The sequence below is a fragment of the Haliotis asinina genome, chromosome 4 (assembly GCF_037392515.1).
Source record: "Haliotis asinina isolate JCU_RB_2024 chromosome 4, JCU_Hal_asi_v2, whole genome shotgun sequence".
Taxonomy (NCBI): Eukaryota; Metazoa; Mollusca; class Gastropoda; order Lepetellida; family Haliotidae; genus Haliotis; species Haliotis asinina.
In genome coordinates this window covers 11539991-11555474 of record NC_090283.1, presented here as the reverse complement: position 1 = coordinate 11555474, position 15484 = coordinate 11539991, and the positions used below count along the sequence as shown (strand labels likewise).

The 15484-nt window shown below is 37.6% G+C and overlaps 1 protein-coding gene across 2 annotated transcripts in view; it reads right to left on the bottom strand.

The window, feature by feature from the left end:
- The window catches only part of LOC137281273 (IQCJ-SCHIP1 readthrough transcript protein-like), a 234357-nt gene that overhangs the window by 212989 nt on the left and 5884 nt on the right, over positions 1–15484 (bottom strand). For both annotated transcript variants that reach the window (XM_067812433.1, XM_067812432.1), the window contains exon 3: positions 15313–15351. In XM_067812433.1, coding sequence (XP_067668534.1) covers positions 15313–15351 — 39 coding nt within the window. The remainder of the gene's footprint in view (positions 1–15312; positions 15352–15484) is intronic.

Sequence of the window (15484 nt, the reverse complement as noted above, 5' to 3'; positions counted from 1 at the left end):
AATGTTGCAACTGTATTACATTCTTCATGTAAAGATTAAGCTGAAGGCCGTGGAGTGTTTAGACCATGAGTCAAGACTATGGTGAAATAACATCAATCCAGGGAAACAGGGATTTCTGGCAGCTTCTATTTGTTACCAACTGAGTGAGTGAGTTTAGCTTTACGCTGCACTCAGCACTATTCCAGCAATATGGGGATGGTCCGTAAGCAATCAGTCCAGATAATCCAATGATCAACAGCATAAGCATCAATCTATGCCACTGGGAACCAATGACATGTGTCAAAAAGACAGCGAGTCTGACAACCTGATGCCATTAGTTGCTTCTTACGACAAGCATGGGTTACTGAAGGCCAATATTCTAACCCAGACTTTCACTGGGCTACTATCTTCTGATGCCTGTGACCCCAGGTAGACATCATGCCCACGATAAGCAGGTTCTGACACACTAAAGAGGCTCAACTCTGCATGGCAAATTACTGTGTCAGGTGACTAGGCTACCTGTGCACCAACAAAATTATTCAAGTTAATGGGCCTAATGAACTAGCATTAGCATAAATAACTAGACTTCCCTGGCAAGCAATGTCAATAAACGTTCCGATAGAAATAGAAAACCCTCTCCATCAAACGCTTGGTTTAGTTTGCAGTATCACACAGCCCTTGTAACTACACTTCAGCAATATTCAGTCCTTGTTGTAGGCCAACAGCCGATCTTGATTGTTTACAATACAGAAGCAGTCACTAGGAAGATAGTACCTGGACCAGTTACAAGACTACAAAACCATCACTCACACAGTCTAACCTGTATATTTATTAAATGCACTTGCTCCTTACCAACAATCTTTGCATACTATCTGCTTAACAACTGTTTTGCTTAGATTGGATGTTTTAGAAGCTGATGGTGTTTACATCTGAAGAATTCTGGATCGGTACAACATTACAGAAACACTTTCATCACCACTAGACATCTTCTCAAAGGCAAACAAAATAACAAATTTGATTTTACACAAAATACAACAACAGAATAATTATTTAAAAGGATTTTCTCTTCTTCCACAGTTATGTTTTCTTTGTAGGAAATTTCAAAATTGCTTAAAATTATCAAGGGATTTATCAAGGAACCTACACCCAGTGCCCCTGACAACGCAAAGAAAGAAAAGAAAGAACATTTATGTTAAAGAATGGCCTTGTGTTTAAAGTCATTACTTTTGAATATTTTGTTGCTAAAATCATGGTCCAAGTGTTCAACAAAACAAAGAGCGAACATGACCTCTTCAACAAAAATGGTTGAGTTAATGCCAGAAAATTATTTTTCAAAGGCTGTGGTTGTTCAGATTCTCATTAGGTGCCACCATTGATGGTAATATGCTTGACCTTCTCTAGTGAAGAGGTTCTTGAGGTGAAAATGTAGCACAGAGAACAACCATGATGTCACATAAGCCCACTTGAGCTAACCCACATGAACTCAAGTTTTACACTACATGCCACTGTCAAATCAATGGATAGGCGATCTCGATATCTCTCCAACAAAATAAAAGTCAGCTTTTTTAATATCAAAGGTTGACCACTGTGGCATTTAGGGGGTTTTAAGACATATTTCTTACACAATATGATATTGATTGACTATAGTAATATATAAGAATTGGGTGTTACTTTCTTTGAATAGCCAAGGTTATCACTCTCTACATGGAAATGTTAAAAAAAAATTCTACGAAAACTAACACATGAGAGAAATAGACGTTTGACAGCTTGGTAGATGGTCAGTTTTACCTCATTCCTAAACGTATGCTCAAGTGAGTGTCAAGGCCATGCGAGTCATCTTATACATAACATTCCAGAGCACACAGTTCACCTCTTTGAAAGAAAACTTCAAACATATCAACTCTGCGAAACAGTGTCTTTTTTCCACTTAATGTACACAGCGTATGTACACTAATTACACGACAGCTGACTACATCTACTCAATATTTAACAAACATTTCTCCCATTCTAGAGGTGGCTTCAAAGAAGAGCAAAATTCAAGAGTTTGTTTACTAACCAGAGAAAAATAGCATATGGTATCCACAACAATGTTTAGAAACTCGTTCCTGATATGCATATGTACAAAAGTGAGATTTGTCCTGCTTTGGACCAACTGCTTACTAATCACAGAAAAATAAGATGAGGTTTATTTTAGGGATATATCTATAATGATATAAACAGGGCGTTCCTTAGTTGGATAACTTGTGCCCAATCCATTTCATTTTCAAATAAAATGGGTTTAAAACAATGATATAAAGAGAATGTCTCTCAAACAGTTATCAGATATGCTGTCTTGATAATCAAGTTTTGTCATATTGTGGTTGAACTAATATTTTTACAAGGAGTGCTGTGTATCAGTACAGAGATTGGGAATGTCATAACTGATTTATAGCACAGCACTAACTTTCCATAATACACTAACTGGTTCCCAAACTACATCCAGAATGACATAGCTGAGCATCCCAACTGCAAGTCGAGTGGTATGGCAATATCATTTCTCATTATATCATACTACATCAAGGGGATATTGACACAGAATGACATAGCGGAGCATCCCAACTGAAAGTCAAGTGGTATGGCAATATCATTTCTCATTATATCATACTACATCAAGGGGATATTGACACAGAATGACATAGCTGAGCATCCCAACTGAAAGTCAAGTGGTATGGCAATATCATTTCTCATTATATCATACTACATCAAGGGGATATTGACACAGAATGACATAGCTGAGCATCCCAACTGAAAGTCAAGTGGTATGGCAATATCATTTCTCATTATATCATACTACATCAAGGGGATATTGACACAGAATGACATAGCGGAGCATCCCTACCGAAAGTCAAGTGGTATGGCAATATCATTTCTCATTATATCATACTACATCAAGGGGATATTGACACAGAATGACATAGCGGAGCATCCCAACTGAAAGTCGAGTGGTATGGCAATATCATTTCTCATTATATCATACTACATCAAGGGGATATTGACACAGAATGGCATATCTGAGTATCCCTACCCAAAGGTGAGTGGTATGATAATATCACTGCAGATTATATCATACTAATTAAAGGGAATATTTATATTGAATGATTTAACTGGCTATCCCTACCAAAAGTTGAGTGGTATGGGAATATTACTGATAAATATATCATAATTGTTTCATATTTCATCATTGTGGCTACTGATCTTTCATCATCAGAGTTAATATCAACATCATTTTACAAATTTATATCAGAAGACTACACAACTGATAACTTAACAAAAAATACCCTTTACATAAAACATGCCAATGGATCAAAACATGCACTTCCCTTCAAGAACAAAATATCTGTAAATATAACTGTCAAAATGAGCAGGCTTGCTACCACCAAGTTCCTACCTGCTTTTATGCCCAAATATCCACAGTATCAGAATGAAAACACGCCTGTGCTATATCCGCAGTGGCAATCAGACACACAGAATCAACACATCGATGTCCCAGTGTTCAGCTATGGTGATGTGACTGATCTCGGTGACTCAGTCTTCCAGTCATGCCTCACTGTTATCATTGGTCCAACTCACGGCTAGTAGTCTGATAGCACAGTCTCCTGGTGGACTTCCCTCAATTACGTCAAATGATCATGGAAATAGCCTGGCCGAGCCGGTTATGAGATTCATGTTGTGTTATGTAAGTATGCACACTGAGAACCACTCTGTAATACTGTCAATGCCAACTGGAGGACCGTTTGATTAGGTACTTTCCTGTAGATAGTTGCAAAGACAGTAGCATCTCTGGGGAACCATTATGGTTTGTTATAACCACTTAATGAAAGAGATAAGGATATATCAATATATTCAGGTGTAGCTGTGATTGGGTTGCCTTTCATTCTTGGAAAATTCTCACAACAAAATATCTGACTAAAAGGAAATCTCAAATGATTTTTTTTGTTACATCTCACAAAGCAATCCAAAGGTTTTTCAGAATGAAATAATATCAGCTGGCTTCCAAATGACACAGTAAAGGAAAACACCCAAAGCATTAAACAGAAACCTTCTTGTACAACTGGAAATGTCAGATAATAAAGTTACACAGAAGTTTAAATTACAGTAACAGCATAATGTCTACTTAACTGTAAGCTAGCTATGCCCTTTCATTTTTCATTTTTTAAACTCAGGAGCGGATACACCTTTTTGAGAGTGGATGGGGGGAGGGGGAGGGGGATTGGGAGGGCTGCACACTAATAGGCACTATTGAGAAAAGGTCGGATGATGCTCACTTCATTTTCACCCAAGTTTCAAGGGTCATTTCACAAAATTTCAGGACAAAAGTGGGGGTACACGCATCCCTACAAAACACACCACCACCACCACGCCCCCTACCCCTGATAAGCCCATGAGACTTGTAAATTACAGATTAATGGCAAACATAGAAGAGAGTCTTACTAACACTAACCTAAACACTTTAAATGTTTAGTTGGGCATAGTCTTTCAACACTTGTACTGGATTAATTTTGATATTCCAGGGATTTTCTTCAATTTTGAACAAAGTTCGTACTTTCTTAAATTCAGCAGTATTTTTACATCTCATTTAGTTCAGTCATTTATAACGTTATTTCTATAAGTCTATTATTACATCTATATTACTGAAACAGCGTCTGTTAGTCCTGTGTAAATTAAAGAAAAGTCGCCCCTGTTCTGCTGTAACATCAAACATCACTACAGTAAGTGGATTCAGTATATTCTTAGTTCAGTTTAGTATTTCGATTGTCTTAGGGACAAATATTCCTCTGTGAATAGGTCTTCCCTGCATTCCTGTGTGTCAAAAAGAAAATAATGTGCTTCAACTACGTAGTAGGCAAGAGTGATATTTTATGATATGGCGGCCATGACGAAAATTCATATTTCTCCATACACTCTTGGTAGGATCTGCTATGTAATGTCTCAGTAGTGAGGTCTGGTGTATTCCTTAAGGAACACAAAAAGGAAACATTACATCATAGCACATTTTTATTTTAGGCCAGCTAAAACCTTTTACATGAAGAGAGAGATGAATTCACAAGTTATCAAAGAAAATAATCACAAGTTTATTTTGACTGAGCATAATAAACAAACTGTTCCTTACAACTTAAAAACAGTACAGAATCATATCTTTGTTCACTCACAACCCTAACTTACTAACAGCAAATGAAATTTCAATCAAAAACCTTGACAGCCGGTGCCTACAGCAATGTAGAAAACATGTACAGCCACAGCTGCGTCAGCCTTGCAACATCGTTACCATCACAGCTGTTTACAACATTACCTGATGAATCTTTCATATTAGGTGATTTGAAAATTAACAGTTTTCATAACCTCGGCATACCACTGATAAAAAAACCCCAATATTTAACAAACACTATTATGACTTTTCTAGTAATAATATTATGGATAATGTAACACAACAATGGCATAATGAGTGAAGTTCCTAAACAGACCTGTGTTCAGAAAAAGCCTACCATGACTCAAGTAGCCGGGAGACTATTCCTATAATCCACTTTGGCAATGTTCCATATCGAAGCTGTGAAACTCCCATTACCACTGCATTTAGAGTCTAGCAGCAGCAGCCTATATACAAACATACTACTCACTAGGGGCATTAGATAAATGTCACCTAGGAAGTCAAGTTGGAAGTGCTAATCTGTTAATTAATGATTAACTGCTACAAATAAACATCTAATTATTCTTGCCTGATTCATAAATAACATATTATCATATTTCTTCCCAATTCATAAACAATACCTCAGTATTCCCATCTGATTCTTAAACAACATCTCCTTATTCTTTCACAGTTCAAAAACATCCTATTATTTCTGCCCAGTTCACACCCAGTTATTCTTTCCCAATTCATTAATAGTACATAACTTTTTTCCTACGCAACTCATACCCATCATCAAAATATTCTGACCAATCCATAAACAGCATGTACATATCACCGCTCAATTCACTTCACCTCCTATGATCAATCGTTCTTCCCCACCAGCTTCAGGCTCCATCAATGTTCGACCATGACTTCAACCCTTTCGTCAAGAGTTTTCAGGAGTCTGTAATCTAATTCCTGACAATGCAGTAAGTCTAAGACAAGCCCAGCAAGTGTCCTCCAGACAGTTCCACAAGCATTGCGTCTAGCACTTAAACTTGTATTCATCAGTCAACAGACGACGCAACCTGATTCTTTTTAGTATAAATGAAAAACTTGATCCCAACCATATACCACATAAGCTTCCATGATGGAAGGTGTGCTGACATTTAAAGAAGCAAAGCTTGGTTTAAACAGGCATAAACAAGACTGTATCACCCCTGAGCATGATTTCAGTGGATTACAACATTTACTAAGTGCCATGAAAATACAAGTGTGAGAAAGTTTCTATCAATGTCACCTAAAAATGTGTGCTGATATACTTTGTGGTGCTCTAAAAATGCATAAAAAAAATGTAGGGAATACTCCATTGCAAGCATACCACTAGTCAATGCCAATGCATATGAGAAAAAGTAATACCTCTTCATGCAGATGAACCATTCCAAAGGAATGGAACAGACTGTTACTGCCACAGAAAGAAAACAATGACTTAATTATCAACTATTTTTGTATAATTTGTATGTCTGTAATCGAACTGATGTCAAATATTGTAGTTCACTTAACCAGCTCCTGACCCATGATTCATCATATGAGTGAGTGAGTGAGTGAGTGAGTGAGTGAGTGAGTGAGTGAGTGAGTGAGTGAGTGAGTGTGGTTTGTGGTGCAATATTCTAGCAATATCACAGTGGGGACACCAAAAATGTTCTTCACACATTGTACCCATGTAGGGAATCAAACCCAGACCTTCGGGGTGACAAATGAACACTTTAACCACCGGGCTACTTAACCTCATGTGGTTTAATGCCACTTTTAGCAATATTAGAAACAACATCATGTCAAGAACAGCAGAAATGCGTTTTAAACATTACACTCATATGGGGAATGGAACTCAGGTCATCAGTGCGAGGAGTGGGAGCTTTAACCACTAGGCCACCCAGCTAATTATACCACAGATACATGTGGAATAAACAACAATCATTCTGACACTTTGTCCATTAAGACACTGACAATCATTCAAATACACAAACACCAGATAAAAACTTCAAGCAGATAATCAATATCTGTGTTATCTGCCAGATCGATGCCCCGCACTCAATGCTGACATCTAGTTATAGACTTCAAGCAGTGTGTCTGAGATGTGCAGGTATACTGATGTAAGTCAACATAACGGGCAGGGTATTGAATCATCACACATGAAAAGAAAAGATCACTGAACCAGGACTTTATTTGGGACAAGTTTTCTGTTGCACTTCCGTCCAAGAAATCTAATTATCGGATCCTTATTCTACAAATGTTGCGATGTCAGGAAAGTTATAACATCTAAGCTAAAATTATGTAGTGGCACATGGCCAAGTGAGTTTGAGGTGTGAGGAAAGTAGGACTCCGGAAACAGGCTAGCCGTGAACTTCATGTCTCTTCAGTGTTGTCATTCTAGGTGATGGTTTTTACAAGAAATAGCAGAAAATCTAATAATTAGTGTTGGTAAAAAGATAAACTGGTTCTAATGCACATCGAAATCAATAGAGAATTAAAGACAGGTTTAGATACTGCAGCTCACCTATATATTTTTGGCACGCTCACCTACGTATTTTTGTGAAATCAAAGACAGTATTACGGATATCTGCAACTTATATCCACTGCTTAGGCCAGACCAATTTTATTTCTTGTTTTACGGATTTTTGTCATCTGAAAACCTAAAGGCATGTGAGAAAAAAATAAACATAAAATTTCCTATTAAAATAATATTCCTTTGAAATACTCAAAGTATTTTACTTTAGGCAATTTAGGAAGTGAAGCTAACAATAATATTCTTGTGAGTTTACATTTTTAGCCAATTAAAACAGAATTTTTTTTTTGACTTTGAGCAAGCGGATCCACGAAAGAAGAAATAAAATTGGTCTGGCCTTAATTTAAGAAACTTGACAAAACTTGCACCAGGTGAATCATGACATGAAAACCCAGAAAACACTAAGCTGCACCCGTTCAAATAAATGTACCCAGTTAATGCACAGATGCATGAACAAGTTGTAAAAGCCTGAGTTAGTGAGTGAGTTTGGTTTTACGCCAATTTTAGCAATATTTCAGAAATATCATGGCATGGGCACAAGGAATGGACATCACACATGTGGCAATTCGAACCCAGATCTTCGGTGTGACAAGAAAATGCTTTAACCACTAGGCCACCAGACCATCCCTCTAATAGCATGAACCATGTTCACACAAAACATTCTGTCTTAAATTCAACATTTGCCAAAATGTCAGTTTGCATATTACTGACAAAAAAAAAAATACACCATCCCTGCAAGGACACTTCATGCGGTACTTCCAAGACTGAAGATTTACTAAGATTTTCTGTAATTCAAACTGCTGAGACCATACTGTCTAGTAGGCGGCCAACACACAGAGAATGGCTACCGTCTGGGGATTACACATGAAGTCTTGGACTTACACTCCCAATCTCAAGCACTCCAAAACCATGAGTGGGAGAATTTTCATAATCTCCCTTAGAAGACAGAGTGGGAGAAAGTTCAATATCTGAGAGCCATGGCCGAGATTAACAAGGGCCTCACACTGAATATTTGCTTCCACTACCAAGATCTGCATCCACTGGGGCACTACTCAGGCTCTCACTGCCCAGCCTGGATGTCCACATATTGTGAGTGAGCGAGTTTAGTTTTACGTCGCATTCAGCAATATTCCAGATATATTCCAGCTATATATATTGCCTCTGTTCACCCAGCAGAAAATGGGTACCCGGTGAGATAGAGTCCTGTGACTATAATCTTCTTGGGTTATCTGGGGTAATAATAATCGGATTCTGATTAGAGCGTCGAGTGAGCAACTAGTCAGATGGATACTAGGCGATATATAAGTGAATTATTATCATAATTATATTTATCATATATGGTGGCGGTCTCACATAATTTGAGCAGCTGAAAGGAAACTTGCACAAACTTATATAAATATCTCCTGAATGTGTTTGTGAACTACAATATTACTCACCAAGTAACTACAAATCATGATTGATCAAGTTTAAAAATTGTCCTCAGTTGTGTGACTGTGTTAAAATGGTGCTTCTCATAAATGCAGTCAAGGGGTACCTGGTAGGATGATAGGTTAATGTGACTCTAAACCCTTTACCACCTTACAGACCAACCTGGCTTGTACACACTGATCTATTCGTACAGGGTGTATAACATTATGTAACTCCACCATGCTGCATGTCAACGTAGGACGTCAGGACACAGTACCACCTATGAAACCCATTTCTGGTGTCCCGTGCCATGATATTGCTGGAATATTATTGAAAGCGGAATAAAACTCAACTCACTCACTGGACATCATACTATTAACACTGAAACCAGTGACAGAACTAATACACTGACTATCTTAAAATGTCCTCATGTTCATCTGGTGTCTAGCTATTCTCGAAACATTCGTAGCCTTACGAACTTCTTAAGCCCATTCTTAACTCAATGGCTACAATCAAAGTTACGAATTCTTAGGGCTATGAGGTTTCGAGAATATGGACCCTGGTGTGTAGCTTTCACAAACTTCCAGCAGACAGGAAGCTAGCTCAGTGGATAAAACAGCATTATGTTCGGTTTCCATTTCGCACATGGTGTAAAAGGCTGATGATCATCAGATCCATCTTGAGAATACACAGTGTTCCAGTTTACAGAATATGGTTCGAACTAGGATTCAAGTGTCACTGTAGGAAACATGTCACAAATTAGAACAGGAGTGGTGCTGTGGTTTGAGCATTTGCCAGTAATGACAGAATCTCAGATTTGACTCTCCACGTTGGTACAATGTCTGATGACCATTTCTGGCATCCAGATATGTGATATTTCTGGAATATTGCCAAAAATATTATAAAACTATACTCACACACTCACATACAGAAACAAAAAGATTAATAAAGTTCTCATTGCTTCAGTTTCCTATTCACAGATATTTTCAGAATGCATGTTTTAATGTATAAAACTAAGCAATGAAACCCATTGTCATGATAAAGTGAACTGGGAAGCTCTGTCTGCAAAGAAAGTGTAATTGTATTCATTCTGATGTTGGATATTCCACAAACATCAGAGGCGGTGGGGAAGCGAGCGGTTAAATTTCTGGTATTCCCCTAAAATGATGTTGCTGGATTATTGCTAAAAGCAGCATAAAACCAACTCGCTCACTCCACAAACCTCTAACTACCAAAACAACATTAGGCCAGACCAATCTTATTTCTAGTTTTATGGATTTTTGTCCTTAGAAACCTAAAGACAGGAGGAGAAAAATAAAAATAAAATCACCAGTCAAAGTTATATTCCTTCTAAATACAAAAAAACATGGAAAAACAATGTATTATTTTCTTATCATCATTTTGAAAAATCAACGGGCAGTTCTGTAAAACAAGAAATAATATTGGTCCAGCCTTACTTAAGATAAAAGAAAGTTATCGACCGACAGCCCTATAGCTCGAATATTGCTAAGCTCAGCTTCCAACAAACAATCAATCATTAAATCAATCGACAGACAGTTCAAAATTTCATGTTCTACCATCTTCCAAATTCCTATCAAAGACCTGATGCCAAACATTCAATTAAAATATCATTTTATAATTTTCATTGAAAATATTCAAAAATTCATCTTGAAAGCAAACATATCAACACCACAAAATGGTATCCAAAAAATCCATGCTCACCCAATTCAAATATTCATTTAAATTCAGCAGACATGAATCAAGAGCAATGTTGAATTTGATTCACTCGTATTAAGGAGTTTATGGAAGCAGGCCTCTGTACCAAGTCCTCTGCACACTGCCATGAATTATTCACCATCACTGAGCAAGTGCTACCAATGCCACTTATACCATGATTCTGGGAATCAAGGAATCGGTAGTTTCCATAATGTCTATCCCACAATTCCCAAGTGGTATGACACAGAAGGCTGACACATTCAAAAGCTCCAAATTATATCTGTATAACATCCAACTCATTTTTTTCGCGCAGTTTTGATTAAAGAAACAACTGTCACATGTTGGCAAGGATTTTCATGTCTCAGTCCAAGATAACAAGTGTGAAATACGGTTTTCAAAATGTTCTACAGAAAACATCTTCATAGCATCTATCAAAATAGGACATGGAAATACACTTTGCTGGTTTACTTAAGTTTAAGGATCTCATATCAAGGATCATGACAAAAAGAAACAAAACCATAAATTAGTGTTTCAATGTTTCAGTGTTTCAATATGGCGTTTGCAGTTTTCATATTAGCTATTGAACAAACAGGATGTCATCACTGGGAGGATGGACATTACAATGGACTTGGAACCAACAAGAAGGCTGTGACTAAAACTCACTGAATTTTTTCAGTCGTGTTGAAGTACACACTGTCTCATATAAGGGTTCCTTTAACTGCATCAAAACATACAAAGCCAATGCTTTAACAGAACCAAAAGACAGAATTAAAAAGACACACACATGGCAGCTGAATATCAGAAACGAGCGTCCCTTTAACTGCTCCACACATAAGCCATATAGTATGGAAAGACATATCATCAAGGAAACAGGCAACTAAATTCAATACAAAAAAAAAACGACCAAAAACAAACAACAATAAACAGCATCAAGAACAAGATGCTAAGGACTTCTTAGAAATTGCAATAATCAGAGCAATCAATAATTATTGACTTCCTTAAAACACAGAACTTTAGCTGAAACGTGAGCATCACATTCAGCCACATCCTACATATTCATGACGAACCACAACCAGGTTAAAGTGTAATCTTGAAACATAGACTCCCAAGAGAAAGCTGATGTTAAGAGACTGTCAAATGTACATCACACAGATAAAGCTCAACACACAGAATATGTCAACAAAACTCTAAACCTGATAAACTGTAAATGACAAACACTTTCAAACATGGAAAAGACACTATCACAAGTATTGATCAAATGAAATGGAAGGCAGATGCAGAGTTCTTTAATCATTTAAAATACATTAGCAGAAGTTCCCCAAATGCATGTAATTGCTGCAACTCTTCTCGGTATTTAAGTGAGCCTTCGTGAACAATATTCATCAATTCATGGTGTTCTTGTGAACCAGCGCTGGACTTGATGGTGAAGACCGAATTAATGCTCGTACATCAGCGCCCCAGAATCAATACCCACAATAGTTCCAGTAGTGAAGGTCTGGAATCACATGCTGGCGTCGGACACTTGTGGCGCCAACTGAGGAAGGTGGTTAGAAGGTGGCAAGTGTGAAATAATTGGAATTACTTTACGCCATCTGTAAAACTCAACATTGATTTCCAAAGAAACATGAATGAGTGCGTGCATGCACGTGATTGGGGTGCATGCGTGCGTGCGTGAGTTTTGGTTTGCACCACTTTTAATAATGTTCTTGCATATCACGGCCAGGAACACCAGGGATGGGCTTCACACATTGTACACATGTGGGGAATTGAACCCAGGTCTTCAGCGTGATGAGTGAACGCTTTCACTACTAGGCTAACCCAGGTCCCCATGACATTTATGCTGAGTTAAATACAGTGAAACCCTCTGATACTGGAAACTGCTAATCTGGAAACACCGTGTTCGTAATGCTTCTTGTCAGGTGAGCTACGTGCAGAGAATCAATGGCCTAATAATTCAGACATGTTTTTATCCTTACAGAACTCTATTGTCTGAATTAACAGGGGTATTCAACTCTTGTGTGTGGGAGATACGGTCTTACTGCATGTTTTAAATGGATTCCACTGAAATGGAAAGGCAACTAACTTGACTCCTAATGTTCAAAGACATGAAGCATCATCTATTTAGGCCTGAGATTGTAAAAACTTTCCCAGACCTCTTAAATATAGACAAGAAGCACAGGAATGTCATTAAAAGAAACAGAAAATACATTTCTAGGCTTCAAAGTTATTGTATGTGATCCAAAAATGATTTTTTTATTGCTTGCACGATGATCAAGTGATACACAAGATTCATGGCATTGTCATAGCTACATCTGACACTGTCTTATACAACAAGCAAACATTTTAACTTTACATGTACCTTTGGTAAAACAACACTAGATCAAGTTTTGACTAGGCACACCTGTGGTGGATACCATGATCAAATGTGGACCAGGTAAACCTGTGTCAGATACCATGATCAAGTCTGGACCAAGTGAACATGTGTCAGATACCATGATCAAGTCTGGACCAAGTGAACCAATGTCAGATACCACGATCAAATCTGGACCAAGTAAACATGTGTCAGATACCACAATCAAATCTGGACCAAGTAAACATGTGTCATATACCATGATCAAATCTGGACCAGGTAAACATATGTCAGATACCATGATCAAATCTGGACCAAGTAAACATGTGTCAGATACCATGATCAAGTCTGGACCAAGTGAACCAGTGTCACATACCATGATCAACTTTGGACCAAGTAAACATATGTCAGATACCATGATCAAGTCTGGACCAAGTGAACCAGTGTCAGATACCATGATCAGGTCTGGACCAAGTAAACATGTGTCATATACCATGATCAAATCTTGACCAGGTAAACCTGTGTCAGATACCATGATCAAGTCTGGACCAAGTGAACCAGTGTCAGATACCATGATAAAATCTGGACCAGGTAAATGAGTAGTGGACCCAAAAGCAAGCCGACATTCATTTTTTGCAGTATCACCTATGATCTATCAAGACGTTTCTTGAATCTCTAAGGCTCCAGATGAATAACAAGTCCTATGCACTGCATCAATATCAGGAATCAAACTCAGCCATCAGCCAAACCTGCATACAACTGGGCTACCCTTTGTATGTAAGACAGATTCAGAGGAGAGAGTTAGTCACACACATTTAATCAACAGGCCTAAACTCTATCTAAACCATTGATATATAAAATGCCATCCAACCCAACCAAACAATGGACTCTATGTCAGCTCTGTATACCACTGATCAGCAGAAGAAGATACATAAACATGATAAATGTGAACTTCGTGCAATAAATCCTCAAGCAACAAAAATATTAGCAATTTAGCCCAAATTGCCCCCTCCCATACATCAAGCTATATTAATACGCTACCACACATTCATCTAGGCTTGACATCTTGTCAATCCTATAGTACGAAGCTGTGGGATGGAGTATTGGAAATATAATCAAGTTAATCCATGCAGGGTGCTATTACTGTTATTCCCTTCTACTGCATTCCATGTCATGTTGGATAAATCAATAATCAATGACAACCACTCAGATATTTAAGTGGGACGATAACAGGAACAGGAACAATCAACACTGCAACAGTCAAATATTCAGTGTGGGAAATAAGGGCATGTGAGAAAGGGTGCAAGGTGAAGGTCATTCAGTCGACACTGCTCTGACTCATCACTTTGTATTATTTTCAAGTACCTCTTCTGTTAATATCACTTGTTTATGTTCCATATCAAACAAACACTGCCCTTTCATATTAAGACATACTCATATGTGATAACCTATGCTTTATGTTATCAACTTGTACCATAGGTCATGTAATAATATTATTCTAGAATATACATGTACCATTTTACATTTATTTGTAACTTTAGCATTTATAAATTTATCTTATCATGTTATCATAGAATATGCATGTTCCCTTAATACTTTCCAGCAGTATAAGAAATAACCTACACTAGAGTCCACATTGAAAACAGACTGCAACATCTTCACTAATTTATGTTGAGGAGAATATTCATCTTAACTTCTACTGAAGTCCACATGACAGTATCATAATACACATATTGTTAGATATACCCTTATTTCTTTCTGGCAATATATTAATATTCCATTAAAGCACACATTATTTCAAGCCCCTGTATTGGCCGATGTCTGCACATATAACTTATCCATACATAAAAACCTTTGACACTTTGAACACTGAGTCAAAAGTTCATTGGTTACTAAAACCATCATGACTCACAAGGAAACAGTAAAACTTTATACAATGTCTCCGCAGAAAAATGTAAAAGTTCATACAATGTCTATGTAGGACAATATAAAACCTGTTTAGTTGGAAAATATGCAACCCATTACTTAGAGTGAGGTTTTACTGTCTTAAAAGGTTATTATGGAGAAAAGAGTAATGTCAAAACAACAATATCAATGACAGGTGTACAAATGTGTGGCAAATCCTGCCTGTAGTTGAAAACCTTGCCTTACCTTGGGCAGTATTTCCTTCAACACCCCTGGGTCTAGTGCCTGCAAGACAAGAGTACTGTCATTAGCGTTTACATAGTAGCAGAGGTGGTGAGGTAGTCTAGTGGTTAAAGCATTCACTTGTGGCGCTGAAGACCTGGGCCCCGTTTCACAAAACTCTCGTAAGGCTGAGGTC